The sequence below is a fragment of the Pipra filicauda genome, unplaced genomic scaffold, assembly GCF_003945595.2.
Source record: "Pipra filicauda isolate LSUMZ 115617 unplaced genomic scaffold, ASM394559v2 scaffold21_size4447388_pilon, whole genome shotgun sequence".
Lineage (NCBI taxonomy): Eukaryota > Metazoa > Chordata > Aves > Passeriformes > Pipridae > Pipra > Pipra filicauda.
Window position 1 is genome coordinate 567,948 of NW_024104332.1, and position 24,161 is coordinate 592,108.

The 24,161-nt window shown below is 45.8% G+C and overlaps 1 protein-coding gene across 2 annotated transcripts in view; it reads right to left on the bottom strand.

Annotated features, from left to right (window-relative positions):
- VWC2L (von Willebrand factor C domain containing 2 like) overlaps window positions 1–24,161 on the bottom strand; it is a 44,092-nt gene that overhangs the window by 17,664 nt on the left and 2,267 nt on the right. Inside the window, exons 2-3 of one of the 2 annotated variants that reach the window (XM_039381323.1) lie at window positions 9,094–9,223; window positions 1,681–2,980 (exon numbers count right to left, since the gene is read on the bottom strand). In XM_039381323.1, coding sequence (XP_039237257.1) covers window positions 2,955–2,980; window positions 9,094–9,223 — 156 coding nt within the window. In that variant the 3' untranslated portion in view covers window positions 1,681–2,954. Of the gene's footprint in view, window positions 1–1,680; window positions 2,981–9,093; window positions 9,224–24,161 lie in introns of those variants that run through there. The other variant, XM_027735650.2, reaches the window with a different exon arrangement.

The window sequence follows — 24,161 nt, forward strand, 5'->3', positions numbered from 1 at the left end:
GCCCTGGTGCTGTGCCCGCAGACCTGCACGGAGAGCTGGAAGCACCCCTGGACAGCCAGAGCACACAGACAGCTCACTGAGAGGGAGAGGGGTGGGCCAAGGGGGTGGAAGGAAATGGATGCTGATGTCTGTGGGCACAAGAGCATCTCTGGACAACAGGAACTGGCAATTATCTGATGGCAGAGTTGGAACTGCCTCCTGCCATCCTTCTGCAGCAGCACAGCTCTGCCACTGTCACACAGCAGTCCTGCTGCCACCGACACAACGTCCTTGCACCCTCACCAGAACGTGCTGTACCAAAGGGTGGGTCCCTCTGGCAAATGGTCCCACCAAGCCTGCACTCCTGTTCCTTCTGCCCAGCTGATGCACTGCATCAGTAAATCAGGGGCAGAGATAAAGAAGAACACACCTTAAAAACACTTCTTAGTCTCTCCACCCAAACTGATGGGTGACTGGCAAGGCTGGGATGTGCAGACATGCAGTAATACCCCCAGCAGGAGAACACTGCACTGCTTTCCTTCTCAGAGGGGCATAGGTGTAGGAGAGACAGAAGGCTGCAGCTGAAATGCAGGACCCTACCAAAGGAGTTGGTAGGGTCCTGCATTTACTACATGGAGATGTAGTAAAGGTGGAGGGAAGGAAAGGAAACAGGAGGAGAAAACTTCCATGTGCTTTTCTTACGTCAAAGTGTTCTCAGACTTGCTTAGCTCTAATCTTTAATTCATATTTTCATTACAGTCTCTTTGCTCTGTAAAGTCTGCATTTCGTGTATAAGGAGCAGCTCAAACATCAATTATTTGACAGAAGTCAACCCCTTGGTAAAGTCCTCTACTCTACATATATGTAGGCTCCAATAAAAGAAGCATTAAACATTCATCAAATTAGAAATACATGAAGACAGTCTGCTACTCTTCTTATACAGATATGCTTAGCAATCCCAACCTTCCAGAGCAGCAAAAGCAAACCCATCTCTAATTCTTTTAGAAACCCTGACCATGCAGAACACCCCAGCCTCCTGCAATGTGCCTCTGAGTAACCCAGGCATATCAGCAGGTCAGATCCTCAGCTGGAATAAATCAGAGTAAAACAGAGACATTACACCAAAGGACACAGACTCGGGATTCGGCTTTAGGCTTCTCTTGCAGCAAAATGGTTTACAGCAATGTAATTGGGTAATAATGTCATTTTTGGTCTTTTAAGTCACACCAAGAATCTGATCAGGCAACACCACACCTGAACAGCAACACACCACGCCTGCTTTCATTTCAATACTGCTTTGGCTGCTTGTGTTCTGCAAAGGGAACTTGGCCTCCCAATCTGAATCTAGGAACTTCCTCCCCACAAAAGAAATCCCAAACCTACCCCCCTACTCTCTATAACACCTACCTCCATACTATCATGATGATAGTGAATCTTGAACTACCACTGCTATAGGTTGGTGCACACAAATTTCAGCAACATTTTCCCAAGGGGAAACAATCACTGACGAGCAGAAGCTTCCTCAGAAATATTTCTGAGTTTAAAGAGCAATGCAGACCATGTAACGCATTTCCCACATCTCTGAGAGCTGTGTCCACTAAAAGACAGCTTTGGAGCCAGTCCCATCTGACAAATGGCTCCTCATAATCCTCCCCAGCCCTTCTCCTTAGGGTGCATTTTGAACTCTGCTGTGGTGGAAGCACGGTTAGGACTTGGGGTACAAATCAAGGATAGCAGCTTTCAGCTCCTGCCTGGCCTTTGGCTGTCAGGCAGAGCCTTTTCCTGCCGTGTTTAATTTGTGAATTATCCTTTTCTTGTTTGCTGGGCACAGGAAGAGACCACAAAGGCTCGGGCAGCATCAGGTGACCCGTGAGCGTGCGGGTGAACACGTCGGGTCGCAGGGGCTGCTGTCCCGCTGGCTCCCGCGGCAGCTCCCTTTGAATGGAGCTTTTCCCAGCAGCATCCCTGTCACTCTGGCACTGCACAGTCCAGCAGCTCCTGCTTTGTGTGAGCACTGAGCTGTGTGATAGAGTTAATCACATTAAGCGCTGCTCAGTTCATGGCTTTTTTTTGTTCTCTAAAGGCTTTTCCTCTCTCTTGCCTCTTTTAGTCTCACTTTCTTTGAAACTTCAGGAGGTGGCAGCTCCAACTCAGCCCTCCCTGATGCTATCCAGCACCGGGATGGCTAATTTTGGAAGGTTTAACCTCTGTGTACCTTTCCAAAGCTTTTCACTGTTATCAGATGCCTCTTCCAACAGCTGTGCCCACAGGGAGCAGGACAGTCTTGAGTCAGCAGGGCATTTCAGCATCTGGATAATCCAACTGCTGGAGATTCCCAAAAGCGATGGAGGGTCTGGCTCTTCACAGGTGCTTACGTGTCAAATTTCCACCAGCAAGTTTGGCACCTACACGCCTTTAACCACTGGACCCAAAGTGATGGGGATGAACGGGCTCCACTGAAAGGCAATTTCAGGGAAATGACTTCTCTCAAAGTGCAGTATTCTGTCAGGCTGGTGTCTGCCTGGCCCAAATACACTGCTTTGTTTTCAGTCTAGATCTTCTACCAGCTTTTAAATCAATCCTTTCTTTCTCTGTTGGTAATCAAACCACTGTACTTGAGCTAATAGGGCACCACAGTTCCCATCCTTGCTGGTAATCCCAAAGAACATGAGCCGGTCCTTCCTGTGCCCCCTCAGCCTGACCTGTCAGTGAGGTGGTGGCCGTGGGGTGACCGAGTGCCCACAAGGCTGGCTGGTGACTGGGTGCCATCAGTGCTTCATCCACCAGGAATGAAGGGTGCTGTGGCTACACTACACTACTGCCTTCAGCCTCCAGGACCCAGGAGAGGACGGTGGAGTCCAGCACAGTCCGGCGTGGGGAACACGTCTTCTCTTGGATGGTCACAATCAACTTGCATCTGCACAACCAATCAGCAAATTGCATAGACTTTGACTGAAGGGGGGTTAAGTGCAACCTTAAAATCTGGCCATTTCAGGAATTTCTGAAATAAATTAGAAGAGGAATTTTATTTAGTTGTTGGTTTGTTTTTTTTTTCCTAAAGGAATCTGCCCATGGCTCCAAATCACTGTTTTCCATAAAGTAAATGAATATGAAGTCTTCTCTCATCCTCTTGCCACATTTTCGGTGTCACCTTTATCCTCCAACAGTTGTATAAAATCAAATGGCAGACAAAACATCCTCTCCCCAAATCCTTCCTTTTTTTCCCCCTCAAACTTTTAGTAATTTTTTTCCCACATTTTCTTGATTTTTTTTTTGTCACTGATCAGGTTAGAAGCAGAAGCTTTCCAAAACAATGACCTGGAGCTTCAGCGATCCACATCTTGCAGATAAATAACAAGCTATATTTATGCAATAAAGCACAAGTAGTTTAATATCCATGCACTGGATTATTTGATATTAAAATCTTGGCACTTTTCAAGATAGCTGATAATTTGGAACAACAGAGACCATGGTGGGGAAGTTCTTTTTGTCAATAGTGGTTAACGACATGCACTGTTAATCCATTACCTTCACCTAAAAGGATTTTACATTTAGCCTTTTGTCCTCCCATATCCTTGAAGCCTCGAGGCTTCAAGTCTGACCCTGGGTGTTAAATGAGATGTGCAAAATTCCCTTAGGGACATGTGGAAAATGTATTTGTTCGCTAAAGGAAAGGTTCCCTTGGCTTCCATGGGCTGGGAAAATCCTTAGGGGTTTCCTGAGCAAGATGTGCTGTGTTACAGCAGGATCAGGCTGGGGTGCAGAATGCTTATTTCAAATTAACTTCCACAGAGAAATAATGAGCAGCAAGTTTATATTCTCAGTGAATCAAGAGAGCAGCTTAGGTAAAATGTGGGTTTATATGCACGGAAATAAATTATTATTTACTCACTTTTGTGCTCATGCCCTCAAATATGGAGACATTTGTAGGGAATTATTAATATTTATAGCATATTATAATAAATACCCACAAGAGCTTTGCCTGAAGACATGCTATTTTACCAGTGTAAAATCTGTTGAAGGTCAAAGGGATCTTTTATTTGTATGTGGAGGGCAGAATCAGCCTCTTTACTTGGAAATCTGTATCAACTGTGATAATTTAAAACTTTAATTAAAGACCCAGTGACAGATTATCTACAAAACGTCTTCCTGCTGCCCAGTATTCCATCAGGAATGTCTCCAGAAGCCCAGGCTGAGTAAGCACACTTGCCAGGAAATATTTCACTGTGGACATGTTAGCTGTTATCCGGCTTGTTGGGTAACAAATTCTTTTGTTGAGGATTGGTGGCAACAAACATTGAATTTAAGGCAAAACCAGACCCCAAATCAGAAATTTATAATACTTATTCTGTTCATCCCTCAAGAAAATGAAAGCACCACAGCAAAGACTATTTTTGCAGCTGTGTTAATGCATGTGTAAATGGGGAAAGTGCCTTTGAAACATTCTGCAGAGAATTTCACACTTTAGAGAGGACAAGAAGCTAACAATTCTATTGTGACACTTATGAGAATTTTAAAATTAATTTTCCTGACACAGCTGTGCCATAAAAACCCCCAGGACGATGAGTTTTTGCTAATGTCAAGATTACTTTTGGATACAATTCTGAAGGAGCCCTTTGTAAAATCAGGAGAACACGGGGTGCCAGGTGCCCTGCACTGCCCTCTCCTCGCCTCTGCTCAGCTCCAGCCTTTCCCGGGGCAACTGCGAGGCTGCCAGCTGGGAATTGCATCTGGTTTTCCTTCCACGGAGTGGCAGATGGTGGATGGATGCACAAGTGGCGTGAGGCTGAGCCCCCTGAGAGCAGTGGGCAAGGATCAGTCCTTGGAAGGACCTCCGAGGCCCCATGGGGGACTCCCTGCTGGAGCACATCTACTCACACCCCCAGGAAAGGGCATGTTGGGAGTGGGTGGTTTCAGCTCTGGCAAACAGCACAGGGGGGAAGGTGGAACACAGAGAATTTCTCCCTCTGTGCACAGCAGGAGGGGAGAGTTGCTTGGAGCTGGCAAAAAGGAGGAACCGATTTAATCTGTATCACAGATTAAACCACATTAAGAGATATGAGGGATGATACACTGGGGATCCCCCCCATCCCTGCAACCTGCAGCCTTGCCAGACCACATCCAAGGGGGAGAAGGAAATGGAAACAGCAACCTCCAAGCGATGCATAAGAAAGGTGTTAAAAACACACACATCCCACCAAGAATGGGGCTCAACCCGCAGCACTGGATGGATTTATGGGGAGGGACAAGCAGAGGTTGGGAAATGAAGAGTTCAGGGTCAGGTGAGAAGGCCCAGAGGAGGTATGAGCAACACCACATGGGCATGTCCACAGCCCTGACTACAGGAGGATGGAGAGCTCACTGGGATTTTTGTGTGGAAAGGCTTTGGCACAGGCAGAGTGGATGGATTTCCTTTTTGATCTGCAGGAAAGCCTGGGGGCAGGGGGGACAGCGTGGATGGTGGCAGTCACGGGCTTGATTTTAACAGTGACAGGCAAATTTTAGATGCTGTAGAGGAGAGAGTTAACAACAGCTGACACACTTTTGTCTGGAGAAGTCACAATGACTAGAAATAACAACTCGGGGCCATAATTCCACGGTCTGTCACTACCAGGAAACGTGAAATCTAGTGACCTTTCATCTCCACGACAGAAATGCTGCACAGCACCTGGAGCCATTGCCCTTAAAGTCCACTCTGACAAATTGGATGATAGGACATGAAGGTGAAAATGTCCTCTCCCTCCCTCATCCCCAAATTTCAGCCTCCTAGTGAACTCCTCCTGCTCCACGTGTATCGTGGAATCTCTTGCCAAGCAAAGCCAGTTTTGCGGGAGCTGCAGTGTTTAGCAAAGCACGAGACAACAACTTCATTTCTTTTGACAATAAGGAATAAAGCCACCTGTTCACACTGCTTCTAAATGATGGCAGGGAAATTGATATTGGCTTTCTATGAATCTTCAGGTCAGGCTTGTTAGAATCAACACATTTTTGCATTATCACAGAATCACTGAACAGTTTGGGTTGGAAGGGACCTTAAGAATCATCTCATTCCACCCCTGCCATGGGCAGCAACACATTCCACTGGGCCGGGTTGCTCCAAGCCTGGTCCAAGCAGGCCTTGAACACTTCCAGGGATGGGGCAGCCACAGTTTCTCTGGGCAGCCTGTTCCAGTGCTCACTGCTGCACAGCAATTTTGCCCTTGGCAAGACAGAGTTAAGACAGACATGAATCTGAACGTCTTGAGAGGAAATTATTCTCCTGGTAAGGGCAGCAACAGCTAAACAAGCATGCAAGCCATGCTGCTGTCAGAGTGCAGCAAATGATGCAGGGCTGTGTTTTTACCAAAAACGAGGATTTTCCAAAATTTTAAAGAGTAGCTTTTGAAATGATGATTTGCAATTCATGTCCTTCAGGAGATTGACTTTTCTTCCCCTCTAACAACTGCATTCCTTGAGCTCGTCTGTTTGCCAGTCTAAAATGATGACCACAGGGACTGAGATTAAGGTAAAATCTTTTCATCACACTGAAACATGGCACCGAAACTGTCTTGACCACTGTGGCAGAAAGCAAAAGGTATTGGATGGAAGGAAAAAAACAAAAAAAATTAAAAAGGGGGGGTTCAGTCATTTAAGTGGGTCTGTCAGCTTGCGTTACCTTCACGCATTTGTGAAACGGAGCTTTAATTGACTGGCTGCAGGGTGGAGCTGAAAGACAAAATTTTGGTCTCAAGATGAACAGACAGCTGAAAGCGTTGTGCTCCTCATTCATTAGGATGTGTCAGAGGGATTCAGATGGGAAGAGACACAGCAATGGCTGCTACTTTCTCCCAAGTCTCCCACACTCAGCCACATCCAAGAGCAGTAACAAAATGCTCATCCATATTCCCTGTGACAAATGAAACTATTTTGATGCCTACTAATTTTTATCACCGTGTCAATTATTTCATTATGTTTGTGATGGATACAGACAGAACTCCAAGCTTTGGCCAACCATTAGCCAGTCAGCTCCAGCTGCAGCAGGAGGAGCAGAAAGCCCAGCTGGGAGGTCTCACATCCCATCCCTACAGCCAGGCTGGGACACAAGGAGGGGTTCAGCTCCCCTGCACGGCTCCTCAGTCCCAAGGAACAGCCATGACCCACCACTGGCTGAGCTGTGCTCCAAGTCCTGTTCTCTCTGGCACCAGAGACCAGGATTCCCAAGGCTGCTTTAGAGAGGATGGTGAGAAACACATCCCTGCCTAAAACAGGTTTCAGCTGTACAGTTTTGTATCTGTATCCCCCAAAGATGAGCCAAGAGAGGAGTGAAACCATTTGGTAAAACCATGGGTTCTACTTGGCTTCTACTTGAGGGTTCCAATCTGTGTCCCAGAGTCCCTTCAGCATGTGGCTGATTTTCCTTCTTGTCCTCCTGTCCTTGTTCCCACCAGCAGGAGCTGCTTCTTTCCCTTTCCCTGGTTATTTGGGCACTCTGATTGTTTTGGAAAGGAAGATGCTGGTCATTCCTGGTCACCAAGGGTGTCAGGGACTGTGACACAGGAAGCCACCCACCCCCAAAGAGGGAGAGTCTGGTTACTGGGGAAATGGTCACAGTGGTGAAGGGTCAGTAGGGAAATCCAGAAGCTCCTGGACCTGTGTGAAGGCACCTCTGAGTCTGCACTCCTGGGAAGCCTGAGGGATGCTCACAGGTTGGATTCGTGGGACGCAAACCGGATGGGATGAGGAGCCAGTGTAAATGAGGGGGATTCAGGATGGGACCCTACACAGGATGGGAACAGAGGCCAAACACACACGAGCGGCATTTCCTGGGTGTAAATGAGTCTGAGCTGTGGGTGACGGGCACGGCCATGGCCAGTGGTACCCCCAGGTCACCAACCCAAGACATCAGTCTTGTTGAGTGCGCTGGGAAACCTCACACTCAAGCACAGCAAAGGTGGTGGACAGAACTGGGGAACAAACCTTTTCTCTGCAGTTCATCATCAACAACAACAAACCAATGAAATATCCTATGAACATTTTCTGCTTTTCAACAGCAACACAAAACTAAGTGAAAATCTTAAATATACTGTGGAGCAAAAATCACGGTTTAATAGAAACCTTAGGATTTCAATTAGTATTTTTGGAACAATTTTCCAGACATTTTTTTTAATTTTGCCAGTTCCTTTAGTAAAAATATTTTGCATTTCCAACTCTTCGCTTTTTCTCTGTCTTAAAGAGCAGAAAATGTGTTGAAAATGTTATTTCTTTGCAAACATTTTCATTTAGATCCAAAAGCAATCATTACTCTTATCCAGCAGTGGTGATGTATGTACGAGAAAATATATAGACCGTGAATTCTAAACACGAGAAGATGAATCCAAGTAGCTATTTTTTACATGTTTAGAAAGCTGTGAAGAGGTTTCTGTGCAGCTACCTTACCTTTTAATCTGTCTTCACATCTGCATTAGGAGAAAGGTGCTTTTTCAGGAGACATACATGTGTACAGGCTGCAGTACGAGACTGGGGAGACCTTCTTGGAAACAGATTTATTTTCCAAAGAGGTACTTTCAGTAATTCCAAAACCTTTCTTGAAAGTATTGATGAATCAGACTCCAATTCATGGAATCACTTCAGAGGACAGGGAGGGCCAACACTACACACACAACTTCCAGCACAAACTAATCGTGTTCTGGGCTTGGTGAGTGTCTTACTGGCCACAGGAGAAGTTTGCCATTGAATTTGGTGAGTTTTCCCTTGGTCTTGGGTAATAGGCATTGGTTTCTTAATTTAGGGACAAAGACTCTCTCTTTTCTCATAGACTTGGTTCTGTGTTAGACTAATTACGAGAAAAAAGCAAAGACATGAAACAACAATCACCAATATCAGGACTCAGTCCTATAAACCCTTAGTCAAGTCAGCCATTCCATCTGCTTCCAGGAGAAGACACAGGCCAGGAAGGGTGCCTTTAATTTTCCCAGTTGCCACCCCATAACTGAAGGCCATGCACAAGGAGAAGAAGCCTCCCCACCGCCAGCCTGTGCCAGTGGAAGCAAACCTCCTGCGGATGCATCAGTAACAACATTAGAATAAAATGTTTCCTTTACATCTCTTTGTTAATTCAACACAGTACTTTCTTACCATTTTTGCAGACAGGACAACACTGTTCTGGTTCATAGACTGGGTTGACACACTCGGGAACTGCGCAGTCTGCTACAACACAGTGAACTTCATTGCTGGGCTCGCAGCGACACCATTCGCATGGCGAGGGCTAGGAACAAATCTCAGATTAGCCCAGTGCCTCCCACAGCTCACAAGTTTGCAACATTTCCATCTTGCCATAAGATAAACACATCAGCGTTCAGTACCCCTCCACTGCCTCATTCATCATGGGTTATACAAATCAACCTCCGGGACGAAAGAGCAACATCTGAAATGGGCACCACAACATCGGAAAAAACAGCCTATGAGCCTTGTTTTCCCAGAGGGGGTGTGGGGTTCTTTAGCCTTCATGAGTCTTTAGGTCCCTTTGCCAAAAAAACTGAGCTGAAGCCACTAAGTTGTACCTCTGCTCTCCCCATGTGTGTTATCTGACACATCTGGCGCCAGAAGAAGAGCAGGATTTTGGGAAGGTGAAGAGTGTTGGTTCATCCCAGGAAGGGAGGACAGGGTGATTTTCCAGGACATACTGCTCTGCCTTGTAGACCACCACTGCCAGCACACCCCAAGCTGTTGGAAAGGTGTTGCTGGGGTGGCCTGTCCATCTGGCAGCCTCTCAGCTTTCATTCCCACTTTTCAGGGCAGAGAACAGTGTTGCTTTTGGAGGGGCAAAACCATTTTATTCTGTGTTTGTGCAGCATCTGCATCTGGAGTCTGTGAGCACTCCCAAAACATTACCATTAGTTCTGGTCCTGGCCCCTCTCCTGCTTGCTTCAACAAGGTCTGTGAGCAACAGACTCACACAAAATATGTAAATAATTAAGAGACTGAGTAATTCAGCTGAGTCAGGGAATTTTGGATTAAAGCACACAGCTAAATGGATTTGTTTCAGCTCCATGAATCCAAGCAGGAGTCTCTATCCACCCCTGAATAGCACAGAGTTGTAACAGCCTCACCCTTTGAAAAGCTGCGAAAATCTGTTGAAAAACAGAAAGGTCAGTGGTTTAAGGTTCCCAGTGACTTATGTGTGTGGAAGTGTGATGAGAGGATGACAACAGAGCTAAGAAAGGAGAACAAGAGAAGAAATGAAAGGAAAATAACTTCCTTTCAGTACCAGTAGGTTCAATATGTACCTCCCATTTTCTCAGCAATGGTAGATCCATCACCTACACTTGAATGAGTAAATGTGGGTATTGGAAAAAAATTCTGCTTTATGTTGCATTGATGGGAGTCTGCAGCAATGGGAATTCCGCAATATTAAAAAAAAAAAAAAAAAAAAAAGAAAAAGTGAGATGTAAAGAAAGAAGGATTAATCCTGATGTGTTGCAGATCGCAGTGATGGGTCACTCATTTCTACAAGACAGATGAGCCCTGGTTCTGGCAGGTAAAAAGCTTTTCAGTTCACCTCTAAGAAGCTCCATATGTCTTGAGTCTAATAATTTATTCCCAGGAAATTCATTTCTACCTTAAAATGCACTAATTAAAGCTTCCCTTGCTTTGTCTCAGCGTCTGCAGTCTATAATTCCCATCACCTTTCATTTGCTCATGGCTTTGGCAATTTAGATAAAATCAGCACTCCTTGAGCAAGGGAAGAAGCATGTGGAGGTGGAATTCCTCTCTCTAATTATCATTCCTCATTCAATCCTGCTTTGATTTCCGTCTGAAGCATCAGGAATCTAAATTCATTTGACTGACATTTCTTATTCAAGGCTATTTAATAAGAAGAAACAATACAGCAGAAAATAGACAGAACTATTTGCTGGGGGATCAATAAGAAAATTGCTGCTTTGTTTTTACTCATTTTAATCGCTAATTATACGGAGCAGCAGAAGTAGATCTTGTGATTTGTGGAGCCTTTCACTGCCGTATCCTCCAGGACGTGTACCCATCCTCACTACTACGCTGGCTGCAATGCTAAGAAATATGGGATGGGTTTCCAGGACTGCAGCCCAATCCATGGCTTAAAGACGATCAGCACAAGCAGAAGGTGCCCCTGAACAACTCTGCTCTGAGCAAATGAGACACGACATGCACATCTTTTGCTTCAGCGTTGTCAGTGTAACCTGACAGTGACACTGCAATAAACCATGATGTTCCCTGGCACGGAGAGCAGCTCTCCAAGAGGGGAGAGCTGTGCACAATTAAAGCAGGAGAGCACATCCCGGCGGGAACAAGGAATGAGCAGCCAGCAAAAGCAAAGGCTGCTTTGGCATCAATCAGACTTTTCTCTGCCACCTCCTCTTCCCCACTGTATCAAAGTCAAGCTCCTTGGTCTTGCCACCAGGATCTTCCTCTGTGTGACCATTTTTCTCACTTGCCAGTGCCCCTTACCATGGCTCTTCCCCAGCCCCTCACATCCATGGGTGACTCCAGCCCTCCTGTCCACTTAGTTTATGAATGTCTTGGCACTTTCTCCCATGGGATGTGCTTTGGGATCCAATTTGCAAAACCCTGCCCTTTCAGAAAGGACTTTTCCCCAAGCACACTGATTGAGCATCTTTAAACTGTTGTCTGCAAGCTCTGGAGCGAAGCTATTGCTTTCCCTGGAGCTATCCTCCTTGGGGATTGGCCAAAAAAGTCCTCTCTCTATGGATACAGGCAGTAGGTAGACCCAGCAGCAAAATGACAAACGGGGAACCAGTGAAATACATCCCAAAACTTTGTTTCCCGATCCCTGACCCCGTGGAAGAGGGGTGGTTTACACTTCTGTAGCCACTGAAGTTGAAACACCAGTTCCAGAAAAGAAACTCATCCCTACTGGAAAAGGAGGTTGAAAAAATACAGAGGGTTTCTGGAGTAGGAAAGAGAGAGGACACTGTCCAACACGGACAGTGCAAATGCTTTACTGCTGTCCCTTAAACTGATTATTCTGGACACATTGTTAAGATTAAAGGATCACAAAGGTGATCAGTTATTTACTCCAGCTGCCCAAGGCAGAATAATCTCTTAGAAGACTTTTAGGAAGGATTTCAAGAGACTCTGGTGAAGAAACATTCTCCTCTCCACTGCCCAAAAGGAAAGGGCTCCGTCACACACACCAGGGTGGCCAGAGGAAGGAGTCAGCACTTGTTCTGTTGTGTGGCTGGAAAACCTTAAATCTCAGGTGCTGTCAAATGGGAAACATCTGGAATCAGCAGAGTTTGTTAATGAAGGAAGAAGGAAGGAAAATTAAAACAGAGAGTAAAGAATACACATGGCTAATAAAGATTTTATGTGCATGAGCACATAATGACAAACTTGATAGATGATATAAACAAACAAATGAAAAAGGCAGCAAAAGGAACAGAATGAAAAACAAGATAGACCCTGAGCAGGGGAAATCGGGAAGCCAAACAGGATGTGGACACCACATCTCCTAATCTTCACTCCTGCACCCCTTCACACCAGTTCCCACCACTTTCATCCTCTCTTTGGAAGCAAATGCCAGGATACGTAGGAATTATGATTGCTAACAGCATCCAGCTACTCCTCTCAGTGATACGGCTCTCCCTGTCTTACAGGGTTGGGCACCAAGTGGTTCTTTAGTCAGCTACGAGGTTTCATAAACCCACAGAAATGTCGCCCCTCTGAGATGTCTGTGAGGGCTCCAGCAAGCCCTCAGGTCCTCCAGAAAGACTGGTGGACAGACAGAGAGATCACATGATCAAACAATTCTTGAGGAAAATAGCCTAAAAACGTGACCATTCACAAACTTAAGGGAGAGGTGGAGAAAACAGAAATCTGAACTCAAAACTTAATGTTTAAATCTACTTGTTAATGCTTTTTTACAGCTGAAGAGGTCTGGATCAAACATTTTTTTAGACTAAGGCAGTGGGTACAATCACACCAATAACCGACACACAAAACTTCGAGTTTTTAGTCAAGGTCTTGCAAGAAACTTCTGCAAGACTTAAACTTTACTCCACCTCAGTCATCTCATTTAGTCATAGGAATTCTCTTGTCCCAAATACTTACTGAACCTCACCTGTATTTCTCCCTTGTCCACAACTACACCACCCCAAGCCACCTCTCTGCTGCCCCAAACACATGAAAGCCTTTTCCATCACATGTACATTGCCCTGCAAAAGCTCCTCACTGAGTAGTAAGTGTTGCTCTAGAGTGGACAGAGGAAGCATACATACATATATATATGTGTGTGTGTGTGAAACATTATTGTGCATTCCTCCTCCTCCCTGCTTGCAATGAGGATTTCTCTGTCACACGTCTGCTTGTCAATCACTCTTAGCTGCTTCTACACAAATATCTCTAGAGAGGTGGGAAGGGAGTGATTTACCCAAGACAAACTAAAAACTCTGAAGGTGACATGTGACTGATACTTTTTCTTCACCTGTTTGTTCTGTCAATCAGAAGCAATTTTCCTCGACATCATTTCTGGCTCCCCTGCCACACTCACCAGGATAACTGTGGTTTCCAAGTGCACTCACGTCAGTCCTGCACATGGGCTGTCCCCCAGCCCACAAGAGATCTCAGACCAGGTTTCAAGGCTGCAGTCTCCTGTGATGAGCTGTGATTCTTCCAGCTGGCTTCACTCAGACTCAGGGTGTGAGGCTCATACCCCTCCAGGAGCTGGGAAAATGCTGCTCATTTTCCAACAGCCTTCCAAGACTGAAGTGTCATTTGGCACCTAAGTACTTTAAGAGCCAGTGGATCCTGTACCATTAACAGAGACTGGACAGAGACCTTGCTCCTTGTGACTGCCCACTCTATGAATTTGGATGCCAGCTCCTCCAGACATGTTGAGCACAGCCACTTACTTCCCAATGCTCTGGACCTCCTCTCACTTTTCAAGAAAAGACTTTCAGCTGTGTGGTGTTTTCTTTGCACCTGGGTTTCCAGCCTTGTGGAAGAAGGCTTACATCTGTGCTGGAGCCAGCACCGAGGCTGCTCAAAGCTATGGCAAATTCTTGCAACTGCCCTCCAGTCATCTGTTCTGAGATCCAGTTCTCAGGATTTGCTGGGCTGCTCTCTTCCTCCTCCTTCCTACACTCTCCAGCTAAGCCTGAAGAGGGTTTTTGTACAAGAATGTCCCATAATCCCATCCTGGAAGACTTCATCTCATTGAGACGGTGCCATGAAGTGATCACACAGGGACCGTGTCCTTGTGCTGTCTGACACACAACAGCCCTTCATCAGTTATACACAGCTACTGCCAGACAGCTACAGAGCAATACAAACTTTATGAGTATTGTATCAGGAATACTTGACATTTCTTCGGGGAAATGAAATAGAAAAGCTACATGTAAGTGTTTATAACCATCTAATCATGTTACAATAGACCTACTGATCATCATACAGGGGCTGTTCGAGTTAGTAGAATACAGTCTAAGTATTTCCATGGAACTGAATACATCTGTTATGGGGCCTGTGATGCCTTCCACATCAAACAGGTGAATTTACAGCGTGGCCAGAATGACTGGAGAAATCTGCTTGGTCAATTGGAATTTGAAGTGGTGTATAACCAAGAAATTAAGGCAGTGAGCTTTTCTTTCTGAGCCCTGGGGAAACCCAAAGATCCATCACATCAGAACAAATGCCGAGGAGATGCCAGAACTCTTGGTATCACCGGGAACCTTAATCAGACATGTTTAAACACCAAAAGGGACATGGTGTGTAAGGATAGGTATTTTCGCTGAATATGGAATTGCAATGCTTTCTCCCCTGAGAACATGTTAGAAAAAGAAATGCCAACCCCTTAAAGAGGAAATTACATCCTCTCCATTTCTACTAACGTCAAAGTGGTTTGGAATGTACTGGATCTAACCTGGCACTTCTGCAGACCTTGCCAGAGATTCAGATCCACAAGCTGTATCCACATGCACCTCCTGCCTACACGTCTGGATGTGTCCCATCCCCTGGACTCCAAGGGAAGGAAAACCAAAAACCATCGCTGCTGTCAATCTCTCCATCTTTCAGGACAATCCCATTCAGCCTCTCTCCTCAGACAGCCTGGACTGTGGCATCCTGCTCGATCCAGACGGAACAGCAGGAAAAGCAGGGCAATGGAAAGTGAACTCTGTCAAATTGGGCACTTATATCTTAAGAGCAGCTGTAACTTTTAATGATGCTCAGGACAATGGCAATTCTGATGGAAATTATTTCTGTAGCTACAGTTTCAGGTGGTGAATTTACTGGCAGGAAGCAAGAAAGGGAAGAAAGTTTAAAAGGACCTGATGAATCAATTCGGAGGCAAAAATGGCTTCTGCATTATGGCTGAGGTGGGAAGTCATAAACCAGGGGAGAGGAATAAGAAAGGAACTGGGATAGCATTCATCAGAGATACTCCTGGAGTCGAAATTAGAATAATTTTCATTGTTATTGAAATTGCCTGTGATCTCAGGCAGATTAGCAGGAGACTGCAGGAAAATTCAGAGAAAGCTTTCAGTCGAGAAATTTTGCAGGTGCTAAACTGGTGAAGAAGGAGCTGGTGACTGAGTCCCACCTGAAGGTGAGACTGAAATCTCCTCACTTCTCTTTTGGGCTGCTTGCTTTGCTTTTACTGTTAGCAGCAAAAATGTCACTCATTTTTGTCACGTACTTAATAAAATAAAAATCATTCACCCAGCCAGTGGAGCTACAGTATAAATTACACTACAGAAACTGTAACCCCTTGGATTTTCCAAAGGTGGAAAGTTGCTCAAATAAACAACCTCTTCAGTGATTATAGATGAGTACAATCATGGAAAACACCATCAGGTTGCAAATGACTTTGCAACAGGAAAAAAACTACTAAGTCATTAGATAATTTATCTGCAGCGAAAAAACTGGAGCTGGATCCTACTTACATGGAGCACTAGCAATACAAATGAACTGAGCCATCCAAAAATTGAAAAATGCTTGCACCATACTGCAGATTGGCTGAACCAAGGAGCTGGCTTCCAAGAAGCAGCAGAAGCGGATGCTGAGATCCTGTTTTTCTAAGGGAGCCCCCAACACACACACACACAAACATTACTAGGTAAGACTGAAATGAAATACAAATTTCCTCAATGGAAAGGACAAGAGACACTCAAATACATTCCTGAAAACATTTTCTGTAAATGGTGACTCCATCCTGTACTCAAAGTAGCCCCATCACAAGGAGGTTGAACATGACTTTGCCTATTTTCTTAGCCTACAGCAGCCCTCCAACCAAAGCTCCACTTGAGTTACCCCTGTAACTGCTGCTTGTCTGTTCACATCTCTGAGGCTTTCCAGCATTCTGGTGACCAGGCTTGGATTCTGGAGATGGAAAGGCATAAGGATACTGTAATCCACCTCAGAAGTCATGTATTCCTCTCTTTCCCTCATCCCCTGAGCATGCCTATCCATACCTGGAAACAACATCATCCTGGCCATCTTCTTCTAAAACTTCCTGGGGAGCTACACAGATCAGTGAGCCAGATGAGGGAGAGAAGCACAGAAGATGTGCCTCACCAGGGCTGTCCTGGGCCCACATCCGATGGTTCAGGGCTGTGACGGCATGAGGAGCTTTGTACTCAGGCTTGATCTGTGCCACACAATTTGATGAGTTTAAAAGGCTCCTGGAACCACGTCTGGATCTGAAGAGTGACTCCTCCATTAGCTGATGAGAGAGAGACAACCTTGAGCCGAGTCCTGGCCCTTTTTCCACGGGAGCTGTGTATCTGCAGTCTCGTGGTTGCTTTTCTCTCCCAAGAGCAGCAGTGAAGCTTTCTGTAAAAACATGACTTTGCACTTCTTCCATAAGAACGCTCCCTTTGCTTTGATATATGTCTCATTTTATTCCTTACAATAGTTGCACCTCACCTACCCTGGGGCTGAGGGGACTGGAGTTCTCTATTACTTTGGTGATAATTTTTATGACTTTATTACAATAGTTTTTCAGTTCAGACATGCCCAGTGCACAGGGAAGGGACTCCTTCTGAAAGGTTATAGATATGACAGATGGGACTGTGGCTCCAAAGGGCGATGCACAGCCCTGTTCGGACACAGACAAACGTCTCTGTGTGCTTCACATTTGTTAAGTCCCTTTTAATGTCAACAGGGAATGTGAGTCCAGCTGGCAGTGTCCTGCTCTCCACTCCCTCCCAGTCGGGTCTTGCAATGAAAGAGTCATGTCTAGGAGAAAGCTTCTTGAAGCAGGGAAAAAGGAACCAAGAACCTGGTCAGAAAGGTGATCCCTTTCACACGTGTTTTCCCTATACCCAAATCTGCTGTTTCTTCTTTTGTTGATGCTGAAAAATGGGAGAAGGTGGCAAGATCAGCTCTGTGGACTGATAAAACAGTGAATTTGTATTAAGAAGGTAGGTATAATATAACCAGCCATATCACCTTGGAAGAGGTTTGGACCTTCGTCCCATTCCTTCTCCTGCCGTTTCCTGTCTGGATCATCAGATGCACAGCCACAGTACTGGCCAGGCAGATCTACACCAGGGATGAATTTGGACTCCTTTACCCACACGACAGCCAGATGATGGCTGTTCACTGAACTGAATGCAATCTTTGAGCCAGTCTGCTTCGTCTGAAGACAAACTCCGTGTCCCCACACAGCTCAGGCTGGAAAGCATCACAGTGATTGACTGGTGGTGACTCCTGGCTGGGCTGCAGCCATCACAGGCAGGTGGGAGCTCTTCCTGCCCCACTGCAGACTTTGGTGCTCTGTCACCCTCAGACTTGGCATTTCACAGAGTTTTGCACCTCCTGTGCCCTAAGGGAAGCCGGTCTCACCCCCCAGAGCTCCTGCATCCCATCACCACCCCAACATGTTCCCTCCTTCCCCTCAAAGGAGCAGCTCCTTCCTGAATGCTTTGCCCTTGCTCACTGCTGCTGAGCTCAGGGTTCACTCCAGCACTGGAGCTGGAGACAAGAGCCCATTACTGTTCTCCATCAACACATGCCGTCACCTTTTTCTCCTCCCAAGGAAAGACATGTTGGCTGATCCTGAGTCTATGTCCAAGGAACCATTAGGAGCTGACTTGCTTTTTTCCTTTACGCTGCTGAGGGCAGAGGAGCCCAAGGGTGCTCAGTGCAGGGTGTAGTGCACCTACACACACATACCCTTCTTCTTCACTGCCTCCAGGCCCTGCTCCAAAGCCCTGTCCTGCCAAGCAGTGGGTGGGGGCTGAGATCACATCTGCTGGGGTTTGCTGGGGTTGTGGTTCCCTTTGCTCCTGGGCTTTGACAGCGACCCCATTACCACTGCATTGAGAGGAGTGAGGGGGCAAATACTTTTCTCTCTCATTCTCCACTCTCTGTCCCTTTTTTGATAGCCTGACCTTACTCTTCACTTTCTGGCAGGGCGGATTGGCCTTTGTGGGAGCTCCCTTGGACAAGCCCTTATCCCAGGTCAGCATCACGCAAACTCCACAGAGGACTACCTGCCTGGCACTGAACACCAGTGTAACATCCCAGTGGGCCACTCCTGATCCATGGAGCCACAGCAGTTCATAGCCGCAGACAACCTGCAGCTCTTTACCAGCTGGCACTGTGGAGAAGGCATTTTCCAAATTCTCCTTTCTGCCCCTTGTACCCAGTTGTCAGTGCCTAACCCCCGGGAAAGAAGCCAGCAGGGTCCAGGAGGTTTCTGTCTCTCAGAGGACGTTATCACACTTGGTTATGAGCACAAACTGGGGAGAATGTGAAATGAAAATGGGTTTGAATGGGTTACCTGTGATAAGAGAATACACTGGGATCTGCTAACACAGGGAGCACACTGGGCTAACCCTCGGTCAGAAAGGTTTTGCTGACTGGGATGACCACAGTTAACAGATTTAGAGATTCCCTGCTTTAAGGAGCTGCTTCAAAGCTAATGTTCCTCCTAGCACACTGATTTTACTGTAATTCCCAAAGAATTCCCTCTGAACTGTACCACAGAACAGAGTAAGGAAGCCTAATGCTACATGTATTTTTATCTTGTAACTAGACTGAGCATTGTCACTACATGACTTACCTAATTACAGTCTTTAAAACAATATCTAGAATAATTGGCTAATTGAGCATTATTTTTAATGAATGCAACATAAAACGCATTCCAGTGGCAACAAACACACACCTGCACTTTCCCTCACTCTGGTAGGAAACAGTTTCCTAGAAAACCTTCTCACTAATGAACTGGGAATGTTTCTAAGGATGACATCCTTCTTCATAAGCTGATGACCTGAGGACCTCACACTCACCAGCCCTACAGAAACACCTCGTGTGACAGAGACGAACACAGCCCGGGAGAGCCAAGGGATAAGCCCTTCTCCCCTTGGCCCCACTGAGCATTGTCTGGCATGAAATAAAGCCTCGGACTTGACTTTCCCACTCCTGGAAGGAGCTGGTAGTGGCTGCGTGTACCACACATTCCATTTTCTTAACAGTACAGCTCCAGCAGCAATGGAGGGAGGGGAGGGGAAGCGCCAGAGCTTCTCCTCTGGCTGTGCAGAGATATCCCCTCTCTTTCAGCAGCTCTCTGGAAGCAAGCAGAGCCAACGGGCTATTTCCTGGAGTGAATAACTGAAAGCCTGGCCACAGCTCTGGCAGTACAAATGTTGGGCACACTTTAATTCCTGTGTCATATTTACTGGAAAAATACCAATCCCTTGGGCTTGCGAGTACAGGCCCAACTCTGCCCTGCGCTGCCACGCTGGGCAGTGCACTGGGATTAAAACGGGGGCTTGTGCTCAATTCCTGGTGGGTTTGAATCCTGCTCAAGGTTTGGGTCTCATCTATTTCAATGGGAAGCTCTGAGACAGTCTGTGTGTAGCACAGCCTGCGCCACTGAGCTCTGAGCTTTTGGGGCCTCCATGTATTACTACAAACTGGGGAAGACAACTGGAAGACATGGATTTTTTTTTTTTAGCCAAATTCTGAGTAAAGACCATCTTCTTTCACCTATTCTAATAATATATTTGTGCATAATGTAATATATATGTTACAGAATCAGTAGCTAAGTACATAACATAATTTTTTAAAAAAGGTATCACTATAGATCAATATGTGACAGGCCTATCTATTTTAGTATGTTTTCTTGATACAAATTATGACAGAAATACAGTAAGTCAGTAATTTTAGATTCCTTTGCATAGACATTGTCACTGTAATTTTGCCAGGAGGGAGATAATAAATCATACTTTTCCATCTGACTGATGTTCTGTTTCCCCTGTCTGATTTCAAAGGCTGTATGCTATCTTCAGAGCTGGCATTGTTCATGGCTCCTTTTATTAAAGCACAGGCATGTTATTGAAATTTCTTTTGTATTATCATTTTCTAGCCGTACATGACATTGCAGAACACACAAGAAGAAGAAGGAAAAAAAAAATAGAAAAAGCCCCATTTGTTTGAGTCATAGTAGAAAAAAACAAACCCTGCAGCACACAACTTCCTTCCTTGGAGAGGAAAATGCCAATATTAAAATCGGGGCCTCATGCTAGCTTGGGTTAGTAATCAGCTTCTTGGAATTCATGAGCAAAGATCCAAGAGCTACTAGTGATTTGGAGGACTGGCTTAGTACACTACCAACATCCTTCAATAATGCTTGTTCTTGCCATGACTTGAGTACTTTCCAACATTCCTTTCCTCCCCCCGATGTCTTCCCAGTGGCCTAAGGAAGCTCCTCAGGTTTAAGGTGTTGTGACTCTGTACTCTCACACTGACACAAACCGGAGCATCCACAGTCCCAACCTGCAGCTGGACAGTCCAGCACAGCTGGGGAGAGCAGAGAGACCTTGGGAGCACGGGATGGTTATACCACTGCACCACCCCAGGCACTGCATGGCTACACACTTCTCCCCTCACCTTCCCTGTCAACCCAGGGCTGCATCACACTCTTGTTTGTCACCTAACAGCATCACCCCATCGGGAATGCTCCAGAATGCCCCAAGTGTTCCATTCATATCGGATGAGGTTGCACTCTCAGGCTGGGTAACTGGCAGTCTGAGCCAGGCTGTAACTGGCACCACTTAATTTCTATTTCTGGCATGGTTCTGGGGATGGGGAAGCACTGTTTGGTTTCACGGCCTCCCCTTCTCCAGTGTCAGGATGGACACGCTGCATTTCAGGGCTCTGAGGTGCTGGGACAGCTGCTGCACGCTTGCATGTGCCTTTTGAGGAGAGGCCTTACTTTGCTAAGTTATATTCAGATAATTGCATTAATAAAACATTTTTAAAGAGCAGTAACAAAGGAGAAGGAGGTGCCACTATTCTGAAGTAAAGGTTTCCATAATGAGCTGAGAATTAGTATATGATAATGCTATGCTTACACAGTCCCTCATTTATTTGGGATTCTGATTACACCCTGAAGATCCCTGCTAGAGCTGTGATCCCTACTGTGCCATAAAGTCAGCAAGATACAGAAACCCTCACTGAAGGATTACAGGTGATTTGTGGACAAAACAAAGCAATGAACTTAAGATATACTGGCAGGAAACAGGGGAAAGAAAAATAAAGTACAACTCCAGCACTGAATCCTGGCTCTTTTCAGGTCAGTGAAGATTTTGCCTTAGAAACAAAAATTGCCCCTTTCCTGGTTTTTTTTTTGTGGTTTTTTTTTTTCCTGCAGTGTAAAGGCCTGCCCATGGACAAGGGATATTCTCCCATCCTTCCACACTTGTGCTTGATGCAAGGGACAAACATCTGGGTACCACCTAGGCACTTTTTGATTGAGGATAGGTTTGGGAGCAGTGAAAGTGGAAGGGAAGAGAACAAGGATGTAGAGAAGTCATTGGGAAGGACAGGCAGCAGAGGTTAAGCCTTGGCAGAGCCAGTGGCTGGAAGAAATTGCAGCTCTTGGCAGAAAGCAGGGCAGCCACTGAAGAGCATCCAAAAACTGTCCTTGATGTTCAGAGTGTTTTCCAAGCGCCAGCTCACAACTGCAGGTTGAAGCTGCTCCTCTGACCTGAATATTATCAGGAAGGCCAAGTTGTGACACCAGAACCTCTTGTGTCCCCACCCAAAGGATAATTCACCCAATGTCCTGCCAGGCAAACCCAAGTATTTTAATGTCTGTGCTTAGGACATTCCTGCCACTGCCTTGGAAGATGGCACCATGCTACCAAACCCAGGTCCCTGGGACTCACCCTCCTGCAGGGACAGGGAGCAGTTCCTGTTTTCCAGTCTAAAATGAAGAGAATGTTTCAAGATGTCAGCTTGACAATCTCTTGTGAACTGACCGTTCATTTCCCAGCACTGGTATTTTGCTACATATCCATAGAGGTCCACAGAAGGTTATTCTGGATATGCCTCTTGGGTGGTGAGAGACCTAGGAAGTTCAGAACTGATTATGGACTTCCCAAACTGACAACCCAATCCTCTTCCAACAGCTCCTGACTGTGGTCATGAATACACCTTAATCACGTCATAATCCCATTTCTCCAGTTGGGCAGGTGTGTGCTTTTCTCTCAGTAAGTTATGCAAGAGAGACAAAACTAATCAGCACTTCGGGAAACTGTTGTCTCAGTGACATTTGCACGATTGCTCCATCAGCTGCCAATGAACATCCATCACGCTGGCAGAACACTGTCTCCTGAAGTTTACATCAGCTGCTGTCTGGGAACATTCATTTGAAATGCAACCATGTGGACTTACAATAACCTAGACCACTCTCTGAGTTGTTATTTGCTTGTTTTCTCTGTCTGGGAAGAAAGGGGAGTGTCAACAACCTCCCTGAAAGATCTCTGCTCCTGCAGGCGAGCACAGAGCACTTGGGACTCAGACCTTGACCTCCAGGACCGAAATTAAAACAAGGATGGTGTGTGGGAATAAAAACAAGCTGCCAAGTGACCCCAGGAGTCCCTGATAGATCTCTCTGAGAAAACAGAGGTTGCCTGAGACTTGCAGCATCCTTCACACCTTCCCTGCAGCCACCACACTGCCTGTGCTCCCTCTGAGAGGGGCCAGAGGAGACCCGAGAGAGCAGACATGAGGCTGACAGAGAAGTGGAAAACAAGATGGGAAAGAGAGAGATGGATCCCAGTAAAACCCGCCATACCTACACTCTCTCCTGCTCCACAGGTATCAAAATCCTTGACCCTGGGCCCCAAACCCACCAAGATCTCCCAGGACCCACAACAAAGCTGTGAAGATGCTACATGGCATCACTAAACCATCTGCCAAGGACACAAGGTTTTACAAAAGGATACAAGAAAAACTCCTAATGGGTTGAGATTTACAGTTGAACTTCGGTTTAGCATTTCAGTTGTACGTGTTACTGACTGAGGGGCACACACATAAACATTTGGACAGCTGTCTAAGCTAGATGGCTTGTTGTCATGTTTGTATTTTGTGCTTATGACTGCTGTGACTCAAAAAATCAGATGTGCAAGATCTGTTCACTAGAAGAAAGCCAAATATTCAAGAAATGGGCCTTTGTAACAACTCCTTTACCCTGAGAGCATCAGAGTTACTGCCAGTGGTAAGAAAAAAGATTAAATTACTTTTGGATTTATCACCCCAAACCTAAGCAAAAATCTAGCAACAACACAGAAAAATTCTTCCAAATGGGAACTTCTCACAGATTTTGATACCCTTGAGAAAAAAAAAAAGTTCCTAGAGAAAAAAATTAATCCTAATTTGTGAAAGATCAGGCAGCTGAAATCTCTACAAGATGAGTCAGTCCTGGCACACACACACAGACACACACTTGCAGAAGATTTTTAAATAGAGGCTAATTTCAGCTGAAACTAAGCACTGACAAGCCCTTCTATAGATGACGATTTGGAACCTACATATGAGCAAAAGTAAATCAAGTGGGTGAAAGGGTTCTGAGACCACATAAAACAGTGCCTCTGTTTCCACTGAAAGCAGCCTGGGTTTGAGTCAGTCACTGGAGAAAGCCTCTCCTCTTTGACTTCAGTGTGTGTGGAACGGACGTGACAAAGTTTGCAGACCTTAGAAATTCAACAGGATGAGGAAAGAGCAGAGCTCAGAGCCTGCAAAACCTGTGAACTGCTCTGAATTTCATCTGTGCTTGGGTGCCTCATAAAGTCAAGACTTCACAGCAGCAGTTTTCTGAAGTTCTGCCTTTCCTATAACATTTATAAAGTCATAGTTCACAGGTGCTCCTTTCCCCCCCCCCCCAAACACCCCTGGAAGTGATCTTCCATTGCCTGACT